Raw genomic sequence first — 13,479 nt, forward strand, 5'->3', positions numbered from 1 at the left:
CCCTCAAATCACTCCTAAATGTGGAAAAAAATAATAAGATATGCTCCTTGTGTGCCCTATAATAATCTAAATAAGGCTTTGGTATTGGGGTGTAGCTTAGAGTGGCATGAATTAAATAATTGCTTTCAGACTGAATGCTTTCATCATATCAATCCATCCTGACTAAGTTTCAATCCTAATTAAACCCTTCATCATCTTCTCTTCTAATTGTTCCCATCACCCATCTCCTTCCACTTATGACTGTAACTTTGTTGCTGGTATCCTTATGATTTATATTGATATTGATTGTTTCCTGATTGCTTATTTGTACCCAGTGACTATCATTAAGTGTTGCAAATGTTGTACCTTGATGAAGGTATCTTTTCTTTTATGTACACTGAGAGCATATGCACCAAGACAAATTCCTTGTGTGTCCAATCACACTTGGCCAATAAAATTCTACTCTGTTCTATTCTATTCATGGACATGAATGTTCAGATTTATTGTTTGTGACCAAACCATAGGAAAACCTTCTCTGAAGGTAAAATGAAACATTGCTTTTGGACAATAAGAGCTAAATTGAAGTATATGAAGCTGGGGAGGTTAGGGGCTGGATTGTGACTCTTGGCCCCACCTGAACCCTCAAGGGACAAAAGTGTCCTCTATGGTTCAGAAGATGTTGTACTGCATTACAATTTGAAATGGAGTGCAGCAGACCCTGGGTTGTTTACTCAACTCTTGTGAGTAATTTGAGCAAGACGGATGTGATCTCATACATTAGTTGAAGCAAGATCAGGGTGTGTTAATCTTGATTAGGAGACATCAGGCATTGGGGATAAGCAATACTGCAGATATTGGGAACTTTGGATAGTGGGATGTAGTGATAGATGATCTCTTACAGTAGTCATGAGGTAATTCCCAAAATATTCCATGGGCATGTCAGGAAACACCCTCTTTAGATCTTATGTCAGTTCCAGAGATGATCAAACAGAAGGAACCTCCAGCCCAAGAAGGAACATCTCCGCAGGTGTTGTCACAGGTACTGATTTATAGGGTTAGACTACCTACTCCTAGGACCAACTATCTATAGAGCAGACGGCATTTCATTTTCTGTCCAAGAGTCATTGATCTTTTGGTACATTGGGACTAGATGATAACAGCTAGATCTCCTTTTAAGAAAATTACTTTGGAGAAACCCTTGTATTTACTGGTTTAACTATATTTAGCTTGCTTTTCCATTTAGCACTTTTTAAAAACACCTGTATGGCTTGCTTATATTTGCTCTGATTCCATTTTCCTTTCTTATATTTCAAGAGTTATTTTTTAAATTAAAGCAATTTATTAAAACCATGAATGAAGTTGAATATACATGTCCCAAGATAATGTTGCAGCATCCAATCTGGGTCAATCAACGGGACTAGAGGTTTTCCAAGTCATGCTTGGAAGCCCAAAACTCTGGTCTTGGTGACCAACCCAGATTGGATCTCTATTAAAACCATGTAGGTTTAGAAAAAGAAGAAGAGAATAAGTTAAAAAAAATTCAGCCACAACACATTTTATAGTAAGTCAACACACACTGTCTTCTAGAAATCATAAGAAAAATTATTTATGACACCAAAGTTTCCAAATGTATTAGACTGGTGCTGAAATCTGAAGTGTCTTGCCATCAAGTTAAAAGAACTTTGAATATTTTTATTCTGGAATGGCAGGATTCAAAATGTCTTAATAAACTCTCATTCACTACTCTCAAAAAAATTGCTGTAGTGAATAAACCTAGTTTGAATGTTTTTTTACAGATATTTGCTGTAAGTCTACTATAAAGAAAAATAATCAGCAATAATTAATAATCCTAATTTTGATGGTGGCAATGGTTTTATTTGGTTTGGATTTTGTCCATTCAGAAAATGGGAAATTGTAGCACTAGATTTGGAATTTGGAATTTGGAAGGGAAGTACGTCTTTTTCAGCAGGCTACTAGGATGCTATACACTTTCCTAAATTCCTATAAGTCTCCCTCTTGATCACTGATACCTACCTTCTATTCCCTAATCAGTAGAATGACTTGCTTCCAGAAGTCGTAGGTGCTCCAACATTGGTGTTTTAAAGAAGAGATTAGACAACCATTTGCCTGAAATGGTATAGGATTTCCTGCCTAAGAAGGGGGTTGAACTAGAAGACCTCCAAGATCCCTTTCAACTTTGTTATTCTGTTATTCCTACTTTCATCATATGCTGTATGGCTCCCAGCCCAGAAGGAAGGCATTTAGGTTTTCCACTTAGCTTTTCCATTAAGCAAGCAGCTTCAAGAAAGCTAAAACACATTTAAAGATGCAGCAATAAGCAAATATGTAATTTAAAGGAAAACTATCTATAGATTAAAAAAGATTTAGGCCAAGAATTCAGTCAGTGAAACAAAACGCAGCCACAAAGGTTTTCGTAGACCAGGAGTTTCCAAACTTGGTAACTTTAAGTCTTGTGGACTTCAACTCCCAGAATTGCCCAGCCAGCATCACTTAAATCTTAAAGTTACCAAATTTGGAGACCCCTGACTTAGACCCTTCTCTGATGGTGGAAAGACAAAAATTCATGGTTGAATGCTTCTAGCCTATGTGAGTGTTCCCTGTATCTGTGGCTGGTCTTCCATGTTGTCTTTTCCTCAAGTGTTCAAGCATGAGGATAGGTCTCATTTTCAAAACTCCAGTCATACAGAACTGTTTCTTTGTGTTTTTTTTTATTTTTTTGCCGTTTGTGGATACTTTATTTGCCCTTTTACACTGTATTTGAGGAAATCAATCAACCAACATTGTTTGATATTTTCTACCTTTTGTTTGCAAGGAATTTTAACTTAAAATATTCCCTTCTTCTGAAGAACATAGAGAAAACAGAAAAAAGGTAGAAAGGTTGGGGAGATGGCAAGTATGCCTCATAAGAAGACTTGGGATGAAGAAATGGCAGATTTATTTCATGAATCTGAATCAGGTGAGAAAAATGTAGTTCTGTTCATTTGCTGCTTTGGAAATATTGCCCAGTCATACAGGAATCCTGAATTATTTGGCCATTGTAAAAATGAGCTTCATTTGTTCAATCCTGCACAAATAACAATATTCAGTTTTTTACCCTCTGAAGGAAGTTTTCCTATGGCTGAACAAATGTTGTGTACCTATAAATACAGAAAATGTTCACTTTATTCTTTACTTCACTCAGGAGGTATCAAGTATAGATAGTCCTTGACTTACAACAGTTCATTTATTGACTGTTTGAAGTTACAACAGCACTGAAAAATGTGATTTATGGCCATTTTTTCACACAACCATTACAGCATCTCTATGACCACATGATCAAAATTTGCATACTCTGGCCATTGCATCACAGTTTATGATGGTTGCAGTGTTCTGGGGTCATGTGATTCCCTTTGGACAAGCAAAGTCCATGGGAAATCCAGATTCACTTAACAACCATGTTACTAACTTAACAAATGTAATGATTTACTGAAGAATGGTGGCAAGAAAAATAATGAAATGGGGGAAACTCACTTAACAAATGTTTTATTTAGTAACATAAATGTTAGGCTCAATTGTGGTCATAACTTGAGGGCTACCTGTAGATGGTCCATGGATTATTCCACTCATGTACTGTGATCAAATCTGGATTCTAATCTCTCTCTCTCTCTCTCACACACACACACACACATATACACACACACTCTTCTCTATTTAAAAAAATACCTGTACAGCAATTATGTTTTTTAAAGCTTCCATTGATGATGATCTTCTTAAAAGTCCAATTATGGCACACATTTTTAAAGCCCACTCTAAAAAAAGGCCTTTCTTATTTCAAAACTGAATTGCAAAGTTATGCTGGTTTATGATTACAGTATAGATTTGACTGACTGGCTGATTGATTGACTGAATATCAGCAAGGTGAAGATAAAATGGGAGGAGGGAAGAAGTCCCTTGATACTTTGTCAGTTGTTTTCATGTTTACATTCCATAAGACTATTTCCAAGGATTCTCTCCTGCCTCTTGGTATGATATCCACCAAGACCAAACAGCTTTTGATAGACACCGTTGTTTAGTAGACTTGTGCAAATCATTTGAAAAAGGGGAAAATCATTTGTAATTAATTTTTCAGTGAGATATGTATCATTCTAACCTTCTCTGATTGTTCTTTAGAATGTTTCCTTTGTTTGCACATATAATATATGTAATGCATATTTATATTCCTTCCACAAATCCAGTATGGAAGCCTTTAAAAGAAGATAATCCCCGATTGTTTAAATTTTGGGATCTTAATCAGAAATACTTATATTTGGTGGAGAATACATTAGTGGCAGATGTGAAAACTTCTGGTTCACCAGGTACAAATTAAGCTTCTTAGCTTGTGCTTAAAAATTGCAGTCTTCTCTTGGCCAAAATTATTGATGGGATGCCTTGAATGGTGAAAAGCTGATGGTGGATATATCAGGACTCATTACCACATTTAACATTATTGCATTATTAAAGTTGGTTTTTTTAAAAAAATGACTTGTTGCATATTCCATTCTTTAATCCTGGGTCCTCAACATTCTTGCCCTAAGCATCAATGTACCAACAGACATAGCACCTTGCCTTCTGTGGTATTTTAGGGAAAAAGATTTAATTCAGAAACAATAAAGGGAAAGTATTACATGCAGTATTTAAAAGATCCTCCTGCTTTCATATACAGGTAGTCCTTACAACCATTTGTTTAGTTCAAAATTACAATGGCACTGGAAAAAGGGACTCACACCAGTACTCACATTTGCAATAATTGTAGCATTCCCTTGGTCACATGCCAAAATCAGGCATTTTGCAATTGACATATATTTATGACATTTGCAGCATCCCAGGCTCATGTGATCACCATTTGCCACTTGCCCAGCCAGCTTCTGACACGGAAAAACAATAGGGGAAGCCAGATTTACTAAACAACTGTGTTATTAACTTAACAACTACCCATGATTTGCTTAACAACCATGGCAAAAAAGGTGGTAAAATTGGATGTAACTTACTGAATAACTGTCTTGCTTAACTACAGAAATTCTGGTCTCAATTGTAATCACAAAGACCACCTGTATGTCTTAAATATTGGGGATCCTTGGGGCTCTCTGAGCTTGCTTATTTTCTTGCAGACATTTCATTACCCAGACTAGGTAACATCATCAATGCGAGAGGAGAATGGGTTCCCCTCTAGAGGTTCCTCTCTAGCATTCCCCTCTAGTCCTGGTGATATTACCTAGTCTGGGTAATAAAACATCTGAAAGAAAACAAGCAAGCTTAGAGAGCACCAAAGATCCCTCATGTCAATCCTGAACTACAAATATTCTCCTTTATTAGTCTTAGATATTGTTCGAATAAACCATTGTAACTGACTTTTGCCCAATGCTTTGTTTGTAAAACTGACCACCAGCCTAGAAAAGAGACAAAGCTAAACTACTATGACAGATATCAAACTAGGAAGCTATCTGGTTTGAATTCCATAATTTCAGTGTTTACTAATATCTAGAGTGCAAAAGTTGGCTTGAAATTCAATATAAAGAAAACTAAGATCATGGCATCTGGCCCCCTTATTTCCTGGCAAATAGATGGGGAAAAAATAGAGGTAGTGACAGATGTTATTTTCCTGGGCTCCAAGATCACTGCAGATGGGGACTGCAGTCAAGAAATTAAAAGACGATTGCTCCTGGGGAGGAAAACTAAGGCAAATCTAGACATACTAAAAAGCAGAGACATCACTCTGCCAACAAAAGTGCGTATAGTCAAGGCTATGGTTTTCCTAGTTGCAATGTATGGCTGTGAAAGTTAGTTCATAAGAAAGGCTGAGCACCAAAGAATTAAGGCCTTTGAACTATGGTGCTGGAGAAGACTCCTGAGAGTCCCTTGGACTGCAAGACAATCAAACCGGTCTATCCTAGAGGAGATCAAGCCTGACTGCTCTTTAGAAGGCCAGATCCTGAAGATGAAACTCAAATACTTTGGCCACCTAATGAGAAGGGACGACTCCCTGGAGAAAAGCCTAATGCTGGGAAAGATTGAGAGCAAAAGAAGAAGGGGACAACAGAGAATGAGGTGGCTGGAGTCCCTGAAGCAGTAGGCATGAGTTTAAATGGACTCCAGAGGATGGTAGAGGACAGGAAGGCCTGGAGGAACGTTGTCCATTGGGTCGCGATGGGTCGGACACGACTTCGCAACTAAAAACAACAAAAATTTACTAAGTGGAAATGTGAACTATTTTGGTTTTTGTTGTTGTTGTTGTTGTTGATGTACATAGGCTCAGTACAATTTCCTCCAGTTCTCAATATGACAAAACTAGTCAAAATAGGTTGAAGACCACTAAATTACCTTCTGATGAGCTTCAGTCCCTCCCATTGCAAATCATTCCTCTTATATGAAGGCTTATATTTTTTCCCCAGAGGCCTTTTGCTTTTATAAATCATATCCTTAATCAGATACCTGTGGTTCCTCATCCCAAACATCTCCATCAACAGAAAAAAAACCCACCCTTTTATTCTTTCTTAACTCCTTGACCTTGTTTCTCATTTTTTATTCTTCTCCAGAGCAGTTAATTGCCATGCTTCCTAATAAATCTCTAGCTATGGCACAACAACCCTTTTTTATGGGCCCTGAACAGAAGAAGAGCTGCTTGTCTTGTGTGAAGTCTGAGAATGGCCAATATCAGATAGAGTTAAAAGTGAGTGTTTGCCTTACATTACAAACATATTTTGCTTTCTCTAGGGAAATTGTCCTTTTTTATTTATCCTTTTATTCTCAGTGATATATTCTGTACTATTATTGTATGTTAGAAAGACTTCTAGAAGCTTTAGCTGATGGAATGAAATAACATACAATAAAATAGGACCATAATTTACCTGGTAATGATCCCATTTCACTGGCTCATTTTATAGAGAATCCTAATGACACATTTACTGATCGATCATATTTTATATATTTCTTGATACATGGTTTCTCTTGACAAGATTGATGAAAGAGGTTTTTTCATTTTTGGTTTTGCAAGAGAATCTCTTTCAGGACACTTGACACTAAATAAAGTTTAATGGCTGACTTGTGTTATTTTATAAGTAAAAACGGAAAACATGAATCCCATCTTGATAGACCGAAAAATCTTCTAAGGGGCTGCTAATGATCATTTATGCAACTTGCAACCAGGTTGCCTTACTGTTCCTATATAATTTTTTTCTCATGGTCTCTCCCTTTTTTTCCCAGGAGAAAGATATTAAGGATCTTTACCACGATCCAAAAAATGGCAAAGCTTTCACTTTTTATTGTAAGAGCGCAGGCAACGGTAATACCTGCTCTTTTGAATCTGCAGAGTTCCAGGGTTGGTTCCTCAGCACTTCTTCAGAAGCAAAAAAGCCTATTGGTTTGAGTCAAAAAGGAGGACCTCAGAACATCCTGTTCTACTTTGAAAGAAAATCATGAGTCAGAAACACTGTTCTGCATCTATGCTTCTAATAGACCTTGTGTCTTGTGTATACAAATTGGAATGGAGCCAGAATGTATGATTAGGCTGATGAGTAGACTTAGATAGTATCCTTCTTGCAATCAGAAAACTTTGGAAGAACTATGTCATATTTGGGGGAAGGTGCAATACATCTCATGGATGAAATGGACTTGGTTGTATGGCCTTTATTTCTGTAAAACAACATGCTTTCGAACAGTAGGTTTGTTGCCCACGTGAATTAAGTTGGCTGGCTGAGAGTAAAGAGAGTGATCTTTTGGTATCGAGATACCAATAGCTCTTAAATTTATGTACCACTTCATAGTGCTTTACAGCCTCTCTAAGCTGTTTACAGAGTCAGCATATTGCTCCCAACAATCTGGCTCCTCATTTTACTGATCTCAGAAGGATGGAAGGCTGAGTCAACTTTGAGCTTCTCAGGATCGAACTTCTGGCTGTGGATAGAGTTACAGTACTAGTTACAGTACAGTAACATGTTATTCAAGGAGGGTCCAAACTTGGGGACGTTAAGATTGTAGATTTCAATTCTCAGAATTCCCCAGCTAATCAGTCAGAAAAGTCTTAAATTTGCCAAGGTTGGGAACATCTGTGTTATTTCATACTGTTATGAGAATCAGTTTTCTCCATTACCATTTGGTCAGTGGTGAAATCTAAAAATTTTCCCTACCGGCTCTGTGGGCATGGCTTGGTGGGCATGGTTTGCTGGTCATGTGACCGAGTGGCATGGCTTGCTGGGCATGTGACCAGATGGGCGTGGCCAAGTTGCTGTCACTCCGTTGCCCTTATGACCTACAAAAAGAAGATATACCAATTATTTTGTGCATTTAATACTTAAATAAGAATAAATGAAGTACACAAAACAATAAGAGGTAAACAAATACTTACATAAGAGCAATAAAAGTGTTGTCTTCGGCGCCACTTCTTTGCGCCAATGATAATAATTACCTACAAAAAGAAGATATACCATGATATACAAATTTAACCATTTAATACTTAAATTTTATTTATTTATTTATTTATTTTATTTGATTTTTATACCGCCCTTCTCCCGAAGGACTCAGGGCGGTGTACAGGCAGAAGTAAAAAAGACAATACAATGTACAATTTAAAATGTAAATTAAAAAACTTATTATAATTAGCCCGAAACTTTAAAATATATAAAAACTAAAATCCCATTTAAAATTGATATTAAAAATTTAAGAAATTTAAAAAGCCAATAAAATTCAATAAAATTCAAGCCAGCCCCGCGCGAATGAAAAGATGTGTCTTCAGTTCGCGGCGGAAGGTCCGAAGGTCAGGTATTTGGCGTAAACCCGGGGGAAGCTCGTTCCAGAGTGTGGGAGCCCCCACAGAGAAGGACCTTCCCCTGGGGGCCGCCAGCCGGCATTGCTTGGCGGACGGCACCCTGAGAAGTCCCTCTCTGTGAGAGCGTACGGGTCGGTGGGAGGCATGAGGTAACAGCAGGCGGTCCCGTAAGTACCCAGGCCCTAAGCCATGGAGCGCTTTAAAGATCATAACCAAAACCTTAAAGTGCACTCGAAAGGCCACAGGCAGCCAGTGCAGTCTGCGCAGGAGCGGTGTTATATGGGAGCTACGAGTAGCTCCCTCTATCACCCGCGCAGCTGCATTCTGGACTAACTGAAGCCTCCGAGTGCACCTCAAGGGGAGCCCCATGTAGAGAGCATTACAATAATCCAAGCGAGAGGTAACGAGCGCATGAGTGACTGTGCACAAGGCATCCCGATCAAGGAAGGGGCGCAACTGCCGAACCAGGCGAACCTGGTGGAAGGCCCTCCTGGAGACGGCCGTCAAATGATCTTCAAACGACAGCCGTTCATCCAGGAGGACACCTAAGTTGCGCACCCTATCCTTTGGGGCCAATAACTCGCCTCCAACAGTCAGCTGCGGCTGCAGCTGACTGAATCGGGATGCCGGCATCCACAGCCACTCCGTCTTGGAGGGATTAAGCTTGAGCCTGTTTCTCCCCATCCAGACCCGTACGGCCTCCAAACACCGGGACAGCACTTCAACAACTTCATTGGGGTGGCCCGGGGTGGAAAAGTACAGCTGGGTGTCATCAGCGTACTGATCAGCGTACTGCTGGTATCTCACCCCGAAGCCACTGATGATCTCACCCAACGGCTTCATATAGATGTTGAACAGAAGGGCGAGAGAATCGAAACTACACAAGACAATAAAAGCGGTACACAAATACTTACATAAGAGCAATAAAAGTGTTGTCTTTGATATAACTTCTTTGCACCAATGATAATTACCTACAAAAAGAAGATATACCGTGATATACAAATTTAACCATTTAATACTTAAATAAGAATAAAAGAAGTACACAAGACAATAAAAGAGATACACAAATCTTACATAAAAGTGTTACTCTTTAACTTTAAGATGTTTCCACCTCATTTTTTTCATTAGCACTCTCCTCATTTCCACGTTTCTTGATCTTGATTCTCGGATCATTGGCTAAGCAATGGTGTTCTCTTCACCACTTTTTTACTGCAGGAATTGAGTCTCATTTTGGAAGAGCTAGTCCAATAACATTGATAGTCATGATGTTGGTTAAATTAGAAATAGTTAGGTGACTTCTGCTCTCTGAACATATGATGTTCATTTTTGAAAAACCCCTTTCCGCTTCTGCAGAATTTACAGCAATTGTTCTGACAATATCTTTAGCTTTTTTAATACTGTCAGGAATTGCATAGTTCTTTGAATCTTTTAACACATTCTCCACAAAATCTCAATGGTCGTTGATGTTAATGTTGTAATTGAAAATGTCACCAAATGTGCGCAGTTGTTCTTCAGCTGCTGTCCATGGAACTACTACTTCTTCAAAATCCCAGTACTCTGGCACAAAAAAATATAGAAATTGTAATTTATTTGTGGTGTCTTGCAATCGGCTACCTGTTTTTAAAAATTCACAGTCCATTAGTCTTTTCTGCAAATTTGTTACGATGCTTCCTAAAAGTCTTTCCCGATGAAGTCCAACAAATCGATGATTTTCTACAAAGTTTATATTTTTGAAGGTTTCTGAAGTAATTAGTTTGTCAACTTTTCTTTCGTATGGACCCTTTCCCTTTGTAAGCTGTTCAAATGCTTTCATTGATCTACTCACCAGCCTTTATGAGGTCTGTATTGCTTGCCTGCAGTGCAGTTGAAAGAAGTGAGATTTCTTCCAGAATAGCGATCATCAATCCCAAATCATTTAGAAAATATTTATTTTTGGACTTCAAGTTTGATGTCGTGGCAGGAACGAAGTGGAAAATAGCGGGCTCTGATGAGCCTCATGATATCCAGCCGGACAAACCACTGCCAGGAGGCTTTCGGCTATAGCTGTCTTGAAGGGATGGTGAAGAAAGGAGAGGCATTTCGTGGACCGCGAGGAATTGGCTATTTCTTTGCTGGAACAGAAAAAAGCTCTCCTGATAAGCAATGTGGGTGGTGGCCATCTTCTGGTGGCCACCTTGAAGCTGGGACAACCGGACCCAAGAATTGAGCTGGAGTGATGTTTGGATGGAGTGCTGGAACTGGGTGAGATAATTGCCAATCTATACTTAAAGGAAAACTTGAAAGTGGAGTTTTAAAAGAAATTTGGAGCTTGGATTAGTGGCTATCTGGCACTTGGAAAAAATAAAGCACATGCGGAAAAAAATGTGGAGATTGTAGTACAAACAGCCCAAGAAGAAATTCTATACTTGGAAAATTGGGGAAAGCCGAACATTTTAGAAGGAAAAAAAGTGATTTTCAGGAGAAAATAGTATTTTGTATGAGTACCTTAAAATTCCTGGATATTTCAACAATTAGCTGGTTTTAATCGACTATTTTGTATGGAATGGAAATGGAGAGTGCCATCTGCTGGAGGAAAGAAAAGGTACTGTAATACTTTAGTTAAATAGACAAAAGAAGCAGCAACAGCTGGAAGACCTGACCTTGGCCATATAGAAGAAGATAATTTGGACACTGTGAGAACTATTAAGGAGTAATTGTGTTTTCATTTTTTCATTTCTCTCTTTTGGAAGACAGCCTTTTAATTGGATTTGATTATTTCTGATAATTATTATTTATTTATTTATAATTATATATTATTATTATATATGAAAATTATTATTATTAACAACTGAGGACAATATTTTCCTTCTGCAGAAAAGAGGAATAATTGAAAAAAAAGGAAGAAAAGAGGAGAAAAAAGAAAATTAAATAGACTCTAAATTTTGGCTAACTGTGAAGAGGTATAATTGGGGAGTTTTTAATAATTTTTTAAATTGTTCTAAAATGGAGTTGCAGATTTATGGAGAGTTATTTCTGATGTTTCAAAATATATGTGAATCCTTAATAGGCAATTCTTTGAAATTTGTTGAAATATATAGAAAAAGAAACTGACGAGGATTTGGAAGGGGAAAATTTAAATTCACCCACAACTAGGAAACAGCTCTGCCTGACCTAAAATGGCCCCCCGGAGCAAGCAGGAGCAGCTCACAGCCCCAAAAAGCCAAAAAAAAGAAAAAAAAAGAGAAAAAAGCACTTTCACACTTAACACACAACACAACACCACACCACATCACAGACTCACCCACAACTAGGAAACAGCTGTGCCTGACCTAAAACGGCCCCTGAAGCAAGCAGGAGCAGCTCACAGCTCCAAAAAGCCAAAAAAAGAGAAAAAAGCACTTTCACACTTAACACACAACACAACACAACACCACACCAAAGACTCACCCACAACTAGGAAACAGCTGTGCCTGACCTAAAATGGCCCCTGCAGCAAGCAGGAGCAGCTCACAGCCCCAAAAAGCCAAAAAAAGAGGGAAAAAGCACTTTCACACTTAACACACAACACAACACTGACACACACACACACAAAATGCCACATACAGCTTTGTGAGATAGTGTGTGTTTGTGAAACACTACAGAAACACACCAAATCTCAGAAAGCTCTCACAAATATTTATTTTATTTTATTTTTAGATAAAAGCAGCTAAATTTAAAACTTCCTAAACTACAAATAAAAAAAACCCGTCAGTTAACTGTTTTTTTTTAAATCTCCCACCAAAAAAGAAAAAAAACGTAACCAGTTGAAGGATCAGAACAGGCAGAATCAGCAGCTCACAGCCTCCCTGATGAAGAAAGCCTGCTAGCCGATGCAATTGATCACAGGGCTCTCAGGAAGCGAAGGAGGCAGACGTTGTAAGCAGCGGCTGGGGATTTCCTCTCTTCAGAGAAGGTAAGCAAGCTGGAGGCTGGGGGGAGGAAAGGGGGGTGGTTAGCCAGGCCAGGCAGGCAGGCAAGGGGACCAAGGGACCCGGGGGTAGCCCATGGCCGCAAATCATCCCCATGATGGGGACGGCACGCTAGGCCTCAACCGCGATCCTTACCTTTTTCGGTGAGGCATCCAGGCGAGGTCCGAGGCAAGGCAGTGAGGTCCGAGTGGCCAGCAAACGCCTGGGTGAAGTAGCTAGGCCTCAACCGCGATCCTTACCTTTTTCGGTGAGGCATCCAGGCGAGGTCCGAGTGGCCAGCAAACGCCTGGGTGAAGTAGCTAGGCCTCAACCGCGATCCTTACCTTTTTCGGTGAGGCATCCAGGCGAGGTCCGAGGCAAGGCAGTGAGGTCCGAGTGGCCAGCAAACGCCTGGGTGAAGTAGCTAGGCCTCAACCGCGATCCTTACCTTTTTCGGTGAGGCATCCAGGCGAGGTCCGAGTGGCCAGCAAACGCCTGGGTGAAGTAGCTAGGCCTCAACCGCGATCCTTACCTTTTTCGGTGAGGCATCCAGGCGAGGTCCGAGGCAAGGCAGTGAGGTCCGAGTGGCCAGCAAACGCCTGGGTGAAGTAGCTAGGCCTCAACCGCGATCCTTACCTTTTTCGGTGAGGCATCCAGGCGAGGTCCGAGTGGCCAGCAAACGCCTGGGTGAAGTAGCTAGGCCTCAACCGCGATCCTTACCTTTTTCGGTGAGGCATCCAGGCGAGGTCCGAGTGGCCAGCAAACGCCTGGGTG

General features: G+C 39.6%; 1 protein-coding gene across 2 annotated transcripts; it reads left to right on the top strand.

Moving 5' to 3' along the window:
* Positions 1–886: 886 nt before the first annotated feature.
* On the top strand, positions 887–11,718 carry LOC131203663 (interleukin-36 alpha-like). Of its 2 annotated transcripts, XM_058194091.1 has the most exons (6): positions 933–1,018; positions 2,847–2,956; positions 4,215–4,334; positions 6,552–6,685; positions 7,219–9,677; positions 11,633–11,718. In XM_058194091.1, the coding sequence occupies exons 2-5, from the start codon at positions 2,887–2,889 to the stop codon at positions 7,432–7,434; spliced, it is 540 nt and encodes a 179-aa protein (XP_058050074.1). In that variant the 5' UTR covers positions 933–1,018; positions 2,847–2,886; the 3' UTR covers positions 7,435–9,677; positions 11,633–11,718. The 2 variants fall into 2 exon arrangements, with proteins under 2 accessions (XP_058050073.1, XP_058050074.1); XM_058194090.1 differs by lacking the exon at positions 2,847–2,956 and having other exon boundaries at positions 887–1,018.
* Positions 11,719–13,479: the final 1,761 nt, after the last annotated feature.

Source organism: Ahaetulla prasina, chromosome 9 (assembly GCF_028640845.1).
Source record: "Ahaetulla prasina isolate Xishuangbanna chromosome 9, ASM2864084v1, whole genome shotgun sequence".
NCBI lineage: Eukaryota > Metazoa > Chordata > Lepidosauria > Squamata > Colubridae > Ahaetulla > Ahaetulla prasina.